Below are 9,298 nucleotides of genomic sequence, written 5' to 3'. Positions count from 1 at the left end.
GGTTGTCGATAGCAGTGAAGGTATATATACATATACACACAATATGCATACCTATGCATACATATGCGCGTGTGTGGTTATATATGCCTCTAAAGCAGAGAGGACAGCGTACCAAACTTGCGCGCGTAGGGACTGCAGATCTGCTCTTTTGGAAGACTCCCTCTGGCCTAGGAGCGCGCACACTGCCCAGATTTCCGAAGGCGCGGTGAAAGTCCTCTGACGTGATCGTGAAGGGGGTGGGGAGGGTTCTGGAAATCGTGATAGGTTTGCACCACCTTCCCCCTTCCTACTTGGCTGCAAAGCCGGCTGCCCTTGATTTATAGGCGCCTCTCCTGTTCGAGGGTGAAAACCAGTACCCGAATGCGAGGGGCGCTGCGAAACAGCCGGGTGCAGTGGGACGGGCGCGCCGCCACCCTGGCTGTGGGCGCCGCAGCATCCCCGAGGACGCGGGCAGATGCAGACGGCTCTGGCCCATCTGTCCCTGGAGGCCCGGGCCCAAGACGGTGCTCGCGCGCTGCGCGCGGGTACCCGGAACCCGGTATCTCTCCGGGTGTGCCCGGCCTCGCTTGGCCGGGGTATCTGGGGCTCTTTGTCTCCCGGCCGCACTAATCCTGCTAACCGCGCGCACCAAAGGCGGAGGCCCGTGCGCCTCGGACAAGCCAGCCACTGGCAAGACGGTTCGAATGTTTTCAATAAAATGCTTCCTGGGGTAGAAAAAAAAAGGATCGCAGAAGAATTTCTCTTCAGAAGTTAATCTATTTTCAGCGGTTAAGCGCAGCACCGTGTAAATCAGATCCTAAATGTCCCCTTAGAAAGAAGTAAGAAAGGAAGGGAGGGAGGGAGACTCCTTAAACCGAAAACTTTGTTTGGTTTGGGTTTGTTGGTTTGGTTTCGGTTTTTTGTTTGTTTCCAAACGAGTTACGGAGCAGCGGGGAGAAAATATCAAATCTGCCCAGTGGGTGTTTCCCCAAACTCAGCAGCCTCGAGCGAGCCGTCTGCCCCCAAGCTACTCAACTCCCTGGGGAGATGGCCCAGGACGCTATATTATGTATTGCAACCTCATAATCGGGTGAGGAAATAATAATAATAATGGTATTTAAAATAACGGTGCCTCTTGTCATCTAGAACCAAGAGATACAAGCCACCAGGGCTGGAATTGCAACACTTTTGGGGAGTAGAAATGCTTGCCTTTTCCCTCTGTGATCCCAGAAGTAGTGCAAATGTGTGAGCTTTTGCTCCAGAAAGGGATTTTCCTCTGAGGTTGTCTACACCCCAGGAAGGCATCTGCTAAGTAATTTATTCTAAAGTGAGGGCGATTTCTGGCATTAAAAAAGAAAAAAAAAAAAATTTTAAACAGAAGTCATCCTTACAGTGTTGGGGTTAATGACCATAGAAAGGCCTGAGGGAGGGGGCAGAAGAGGAGGACTCTAGCCGTGCCAGTCATATTTAATATGCTTCCACAAGAGAATCCTCTGCAAAATCAATAGACAGCCGCCAGCTGTGCTTAAACCTGAGATTTCAATTAAAACAGTGCGCTCCAGTCCTTGCTTGAGCCTGGATCCGCAATCAGTAGTGTGCGAGTGGCTTGGCCTGGGTGCGGCGTCCCACAGCCGCAGATCCCCGAGGTCGCGGTCCGGGTCAGACCCAGCGGAGCTGCAGAGCACCGGGCTTTGGCACCCCGCTCTGCAGCGTGGGAAGAGCACAGGCTGCCGAGGGGCGTCAGGCTTAACTTTGGCAGTGTTTCCCCACCGCGGCCGAGCTGTGGAGGCCCCAGCGTGGGCCAGATGGGCCGAGCGAAAGCGTCTGGCTATCGGCTGAGACGCCCAGAAGGAGATGGGCCGGAAGCTGAGACCGCAGGGCGGAGAAGGACCCCATGGTGGGTCCAGAGCTCGTAGGCCGAGCGCGGTAGGCTGCAGCCCGCACCGTCCAGCAAGGCCGGCAGCCACAGGCCTGGGTGCCCCGGGATTGCGGGCGCCCAAGCTCATGATCCGGCCCCTGGGGCTGAGCGCACGCTGAGCGAGGCCTAGTGGGCCTCGCTTGGGCCGCGGCCACGTGCCTCCAGGTCGCGCGCTTCGCTTGGGTCTGAGCCTCCAAGGCACCGGCACCTCCAAAGTGGAGCTTGTGTACTAGTCTGGATTGGGAGAGAGCCTAGGATTTCTAATCTATCTCGACAGTCTCTGCTCACTTCTGTCGGAAAACCATTGCTTAAGAGGACAGGACTTCTTTATAGTGGGAGGCTTTGGAAAACTTTGGCATAAAAGGATCCGCATCCCTGACATACAGGTGTATTCCTGCAGCCTCCTATTGCCCTTCATGTCGAGTTACTTTGGATTTTTTTTCCCCTCACTGAAAATGTGTAGGTAGAAAAAAGTTATCCCTATTCTCACAGAACCCCTCCAACAACTCCCTAAAATCGTCAAATTTTAATACTCTCCCTTCCCCCCTGTTTTAAAGCATTTCAGCCTCAGGGGGAAAAGAGACGCTGCGGTTGAGAATGAATTTGGAGGGTTGGGGGCAGCAAATCGAAATCTCAGCACTCCCTCCACCGAGTGCCACGTTTCCCCAGTCCTCTATTATTCTGCCTGAAATCATCTCGTTTACAGAAAATATTTGTTTGCACTATTAGTTGGTACTGGAGTTAATTACTCAATGTGTTAACGTGAAGTAATATGTATAAAAGTAGGATCAGTGTTTATTGTGTGGGTGAGCTGTTGAGCGGTGCTTGAATAAACTGCAATTAGGGTTAGATAGAGATTAATTAACATGTGAGTGGCAAGGTGTAAAATAGTTTCCAACCCTCCACTTCAATATAATCTGCAGGCGAGGGAAGGAGAAGTTTGTGGAAGCTAATTAAATACTTTCATAAAAGCCAGTGTATTCACCCAACATTTGGAAAGAGAGGCACATTAGGGGCAACTTGTTTTTACCCAAATGTTTTCTTTCTGTGGAGGTAGCACTCCTTTGTGATGCTGGGGGAGAGAGAGATGGCTTATGCAGCTACAAAGAGCGCTAGGGATGGCAACGCAGGTTCACGGGAAGCCTTTGGAAGGCTTTCAGCCTGATGGAGCTTTCAAACCAGCAGATCTTTGGAGCTGCTGCCGAGATCAACAATTACCCAGTTTGGAAAGGGGGTTGGGGTGCAGTGCTGATGGCTGAACGGGATCCACAGGAAAGTCGGGATAGAAATTCGGGTTTTGAGACCCTGCCGGTGTATTGATACTGTTTCAATGTCCCGGTGAGTTGCTGGTTGGTTTCGTGTGTGGTGATGGGGTGGGGTGGGGTGGGAGGAGTTCATCTGTGTTGTTTTCACATTAACACAGGGATAGGGGTATACTGAGTCTGGAATTCTGCCTCTCTGAACATCTAAATGAAATCGGCTGTATGGAAATGTTCTCCTCCCGAGGAGCTAGCCTCTTTCTGGCTTTGAAATCTGGAAGTTCGGTTGGGTGGGGTGGAGGGGTGGTGATGTTGGGGAACAGATTCAAGACTGCCGAATTCAGGGGTAGTTTCCAAGCTTGGCAGCGTGGACAAATTAACCCACGGCAGTTGCCATCCAGGCCACTTTGCCTCGGAGACTTCTCTCTTTGTTCCCCATCCTAGCTTTCCAAGTACACTTTTCCTTGCCTTTACCTGCCACCTCAATATCCTGTCTGCAATTACACGTCAGAAGGGGAGTGGGTAGGAGAGAGTTCTGAAGGGGAAAAAGGAATGGTTTGCCTGAATTTAAAATTAGACCTTTCCTGTCTTTTTCCCTGATGCGCTTCCTGGGATGTTTTGCGGCAGAGAGGCCTGGGAAGGGGTACTCAGCCCCTCGAGACCTGTTCTTGGGTGAAAAAGGAGAGGGTTTTCTTCCCCCCGACCCCGCCAGCACTTTCTTGGGCTCCACAAGATCGTATGTCTTCGGAGATGGAATTCAATATCAAACTCTCAACCCTGTTTTCTCATATTATACCCACCGTAATCCTCTGAAACTGTAGTTACGGCTACAAAGCTCGTGGTCTTGCAAAAGCCGGCTGGCAAGATATAATTGTCCCGCAAACAAAACCCTCCAAAAGTTTTTTTTTTTTTTTTAACCCCTGCATTCCCTCCCCCCCCTTTCCTAAACCTAATTCTCTCCCTGGCTCTCTTGCTAGCCGCTACGCCCCTCCCCATAAGAACCCTCAGCCTCCATCACTTTTGTTGTCGCCAAGAGCACCCGGCCTGTTGAAAGTGCTGGAGCGTCTTTGAGCAGTTTGTTGTGATACGCAGGTGGAATGGTCTGCAAACAGATGAATTCAGCCCCTCCAAACCGAGCGCGGAGCGCGCTGCTTTTGTGCGCGAGGCACAAAACGCTGAATTCCTCCGAACTTACTTGGGGCCTGTCTAGAAAAGGGCCTTTTCTTCCCTCTGCGTGTACCTCTGGCCACACTAAGTCTCTGCCCGCCCCCCTTCAGCCCTCCTCCCTCTCCCCTCTGATAATCCTTCTCTTTATTTTAGAAAAACACAAAACCCGGTTCCACGCGGTGCTTTAGTGGCTAAAAGTGAAAGAGCTGCCTTGGCAGAATTCAGCTCTATGAATCACTTCGGAAAATTGGTTCGACTGAATGGCCTTAGGAGGAAAAACGTTTTAATAGGATCCAGGGGAGGTTCTGCTGTTTCAATCTGCTCCTTAAACAGGTGGAGATTGGACCTTCTCAACTATACAAACAGTAAGTACCTATCAGCGGGGAGAGCTGCCCTCCGAATCCTCGCCCGCAGCCCTAAACCAGCAGCGGAGCCGGGCTTGGCCTCAGAAATCCGATCACAGATCAGCGATTCTGATCGATTAAGATCTCAAACGACCCTCCAGCTCGCAGTGCAGTCTCCCCCAGCCGCAGGCGGAGAGCCGGCCAGAGAGGGGGAGGCGCACCCGCCAGGCGCCGAAGCCCCCGGGATCTGAGCGCGCGGCCTTGCTCTTCCGGATGCTACGGGGTTGTCCTTAGGCGGTAGGAGCTCTCTCCCGACCTCCGACGCCAGCCAAGGCGAGCTCGTTGTTTTTGCATAAATTAATATTTCCCCATTAACAAGTTCCCCCCTCCAAACGCGGCGCCCGCGTCCATGCGCCACATCCTAATGAGGTAATTATCATTTGCGCGTGTTCGCGGCTGGCGCCGGCTCCGTGGGTAATGGCAGTTTATTAGCACGATGCCCAGCTCGGCTGCAGAGGGCTAAGGGATACTTCGGCGACTAGACGGACACCCGGGGGCCCTTTGGGGCGGCGAGTCCGGGACCCCCTGCCCTTTCCGCATCCCCTAAACCTGTAGGCCCCCAAAGTTGTGAATCACGCACGGAACTCTGCCTGGGTTTGGGCTCCCCCCCCCTTTTTTTTCCACCGGCAAAACCATCACGATTCCTCCCCCTCCCCCTCCCGTCTCTTCCCTCCTTGCCGATTCGCGAACCGCTCGCACTTTCCCGAGGGGAGCGCGGGCGCCAGTTGCCTCCTTTTAAAGTTTGAGGGGCGGTGGCGGCGGCGGCCGGCAGGCGCGGTGGAACACAGGGGCCGCTACAGGAGCCGCGCCGCCGCCCATGTCATTCCACTTCAAGTGACTTCATGTGATGTCAGCTGAATGTAAAAGACAGTGATCTCACGCGGAGGGGAAGATGTTTGCCATCAAAATGTGACAGAGGAGACAGGCTGCATGGCTCGGAACGCATCTCCTTGGCGGTGGGGGAAAGAGGTAAATGCGAGGTGGCTCTCCTCGTGCTCTTTAACTTTGCCCCTTCGCTCTCCAGCTCCCAGCACGCGTGGCGGAGGCCGGGGTCCAGGGAGCGGCTCGGGGGGTTAATTTGAGGCTCTTTTCTTTCTTTCTTTTTCTCCCTCTCTCTTTTTCCTCTGTAAACCCTCCCCCTTTCTCCCCCTTTCAAAGTCCCAGGGCAGGGGATGGTGGGTTCCTTTGCGCGCCGGGTTAATGGGCGGTAATTTGGTACCCTTGGGTGCACTTTGTTCTGCCCCTGTTCATTTGAATGCAAATGGGTGACCTGGACCCTACAAGGTGCTTATTAAATTGCGGTTTCCCTCCCTGCCTTTTCTGGAATGCAGACCTAGTGGAGAGAGGCTGCGCCCTGGCCCAGTCCGGTACGGCTCAGCTCGGCGAGCCATGGCAAGCTCGGCTTCCCTGGAGACCATGGTGCCCCCGGCCTGCCCGCGCGCTGGAGCGTCGCCGGCCACTTCCAAGACGCTGGCCTTCTCCATCGAGCGCATCATGGCTAAGACGTCGGAGCCCCGTGCGCCCTTTGAGCCCCGACCCGGGGCACTGGAGGCGGACGGCGGCCAGGGCAAGAAATTGCTCAACCTCTGCTCACCGCTGCCCTGTATGATCCCCCTCCAGCCCCTAGGCTACGAGGTGCCGTCCAAGACGCTGCTCAGTTACTCTGAGCTCTGGAAAAGCAGCCTCCGGGCGGGCGGCGGCGGCGGAGGAGGAGGCGGCGGCGGCGGCGGCGGGGGGGCCCCGGTGTGCGGCGCCAGCGGCTTGTGCAAAACCAACTGTGGCGTGTGCTGCAAGGCCGAGCTGGGCCTGGCGCCGTCTGCGCTACCCGCGGGCAGGGTCATCAAGCCGCAGGTCATCAACCAGGCAGTGGGGCTTCCGGCCAGCGGCTCGCTCTACTACTTCAACTACCTGGACTCTGCCGCGTACCCGCCGTCTGAGCTCCTGGGCGGCCACCTCTTCCCGTCCGGCCTCCTCAACGCACAGGCCCCCGCTGCCCTGGCTGCGCACCCCAAGCTCTTTTTGCTGGAGAACGCCAAGTTGGCCGGCCTGGCCTCAGACAAGTTCCCCCATCCGGCCCCCTATGCCCATAAGGAGCGCCTGCCCGCGCCACTGGAGCAGGTGCTGAAGGAGAACTCAGCCCTGACCGCCGAGCGCGGCGGCGTCAAGGGCCACAGCAAGCTGCCTGGGGGCTCCGCGGACGGCAAGCCCAAAAACTTCACCTGTGAGGTGTGCGGCAAGGTGAGGCCCGGGGTCCGCGGGGGCCGGGACGGGTGAGCAGTGGCGGCTGCTTCCCTGGGGGGCAGCCTGGACGGCCCCTTTCTCGAATCTGGGAGCGCCCCAGTAGCTGTCTACTCGAATTGGGGGCACAGCTGGGCCTCAGTTTCCTATTCTGTAAAATGGGGATGCCTTTGTCAGCGGCCACATGGGACTGGCACGAGCAGCCAGTGGGTTGGGAAGCTCTTTGCAAAATGAAAAGGGCTCTGGTTTCCGAAGGGGGTTTTTGGTTGGGGGAGGTAGGTTGTGCCCTCCCCAGGCTGACTCCGGACTCTCAGGACAGACACGCCACAAGGCCCCCTTGTGTGCTTCCGTAGGTATTTAACGCTCACTATAACCTCACCCGCCACATGCCGGTCCACACCGGAGCCAGACCGTTCGTGTGCAAAGTCTGCGGCAAAGGCTTCCGCCAGGCCAGCACGCTCTGCAGACACAAAATTATCCACACCCAGGTACGTGGCCCCCGGGTCCGACCCGACCCGTACCCAACACCCGGAGACTGAGCGACGGCGTTGGGGAGAGGATGACCAAGGGATCCCCTAATAACCCCCACCAGGGGCCCCTGTCCCTTCAAGGTGCCCCTTCCAGGAGCACCCGAGGTGGCTTCTCCCGGCCGGGGCCTCAGCCTCACGGTGCACACGCCCCTCTCCGCAGGAAAAGCCGCATAAATGCAACCAGTGCGGCAAAGCCTTCAACCGCAGCTCCACGCTCAACACACACATTCGCATCCACGCGGGCTACAAGCCCTTCGTCTGTGAATTTTGCGGCAAAGGCTTTCACCAAAAAGGTAACGTGCGGGGCAAGGCCCTCTCCTCACCTCCCCTCGGGACTCGGCGGGTCACCGCTAGCGGGAAGGCAAAGAAGGATCCGGAGAGAGGGAGCGCGAGAGCCGCAGGCTCCGGCGCAGCATTTCTTTGGAATCGGGTTGTGCAGGGTTTGGGTGGAAGCTCTCCGGGCCGGGTTAGTAGACCTCGCTGGACTCAGTCTGGTTGCACGGGGAGACTCCGAATTTGGGAGGTGGGAAGGGAGGAAGGAAGGGGCAGAGGGAAAGGAAGTAGGAGAAATACAAGGTATTGCGCTATAGAGAAAGCGTCCCTTTGTAGCCGGGACTCTCTTCTGAAATGAAAAAAAAAAAAAAAAAATCGAGGCGTAATCCACCTCCCGGGAAAGGTTTAGGCTGGGGGAAACCGCTGCTGTCTCCAGGACACTCCGCTTGGATTTTCCAAGGCACTTTCGGATATCCAAGTGGTAGTTAGCGGACCAGAGGGAGTAACTTTTAAAATGAGAAGAAAAATAATAACAAGGGACGAAGCCCGGGTTCATGCGAATTTCTTCGAGCGAGGCAGCGGCCGGGAGAAGGACCCCATGCGTCTCTGGGCAGCGCAAAAGTTTCCGGGCCGGCGGAGCACAGCGGGAGGGACGCTGTGTGGGCCTCAGGCCCCGGCGGGGCTGGGACGCGGGTCGGCTACGCGGGACTCGGCCCTCCATCCGGTAGTGAGAGCCCCGGGCTTGACGCGTACGAAGTTTGACAACTTCTTCACTCGGAGAGGTCGCGCCCGCCTAGCCAAGCGTCGCCTTCTTTGCGCGGGCACCTGAGCCAACCCCGGGACACCCGGCCCCTCCCCGTCCCACTTCATTCCCACCCCCCTTTTTGTTTTTGGTCTCCTGTAGGGAACTACAAGAACCACAAGCTGACCCACAGCGGCGAGAAGCAGTACAAATGCACCATCTGCAACAAGGCCTTCCACCAGGTCTACAACCTGACTTTCCACATGCACACCCACAACGACAAGAAGCCTTTCACGTGCGCCACTTGCGGCAAAGGGTTTTGCAGAAACTTTGACTTAAAGAAACACGTGCGCAAACTCCACGACAGCGGGGGTCCCACCACCCCCTGCACAAAGGACCTGACTCGGACAGTGCAGAGCTGAGAGCTACTGCCTCGCCCTCCCTTCCGGCCCTATCCAACCCCCAAACAGATCACACGTATAAACTTATTTCTAAAATTAAAAGAAAGGAGAAAAAAAAAAAAGCTATAGCAGAAAGGCTAAAATCTATTTATCGAAACCAGCATATTTTTGGAAAGCTAAACGTTTCCTCGATGACTGGCAGCAAACGCCTGGCTCCCACCTTTATATATTCGGGAAACATTTAAACCCAGTGCGCCGAAACGTATTTAATTCCAGGCCTCGGCTTCTCCTCGGGCGGCGGGTTTTAACACCAGGCTGTCACGTGAACGTCCCGGAAGAGCGCGGCGCCCCCAGCCATCTTTATACAGCCATGTAAATCCTCCTGTA

At 55.9% G+C, this 9,298-nt stretch overlaps 1 protein-coding gene across 1 annotated transcript; it reads left to right on the top strand.

Moving 5' to 3' along the window:
• The first annotated feature begins 5,447 nt into the window (after window positions 1-5,447).
• Window positions 5,448-8,932, top strand: FEZF2 (FEZ family zinc finger 2). The gene is made up of 5 exons (XM_060021488.1): window positions 5,448-5,696; window positions 6,059-6,965; window positions 7,319-7,453; window positions 7,656-7,788; window positions 8,673-8,932. Exons 2-5 carry the CDS (start codon window positions 6,117-6,119, stop codon window positions 8,930-8,932), a joined length of 1,377 nt encoding a protein of 458 aa, XP_059877471.1. The 5' UTR covers window positions 5,448-5,696; window positions 6,059-6,116.
• Window positions 8,933-9,298: the final 366 nt, after the last annotated feature.

The sequence above is a fragment of the Delphinus delphis genome, chromosome 10, assembly GCF_949987515.2.
Source record: "Delphinus delphis chromosome 10, mDelDel1.2, whole genome shotgun sequence".
Lineage (NCBI taxonomy): Eukaryota > Metazoa > Chordata > Mammalia > Artiodactyla > Delphinidae > Delphinus > Delphinus delphis.
This window is presented reverse-complemented; position numbering and strand designations above follow the sequence as displayed.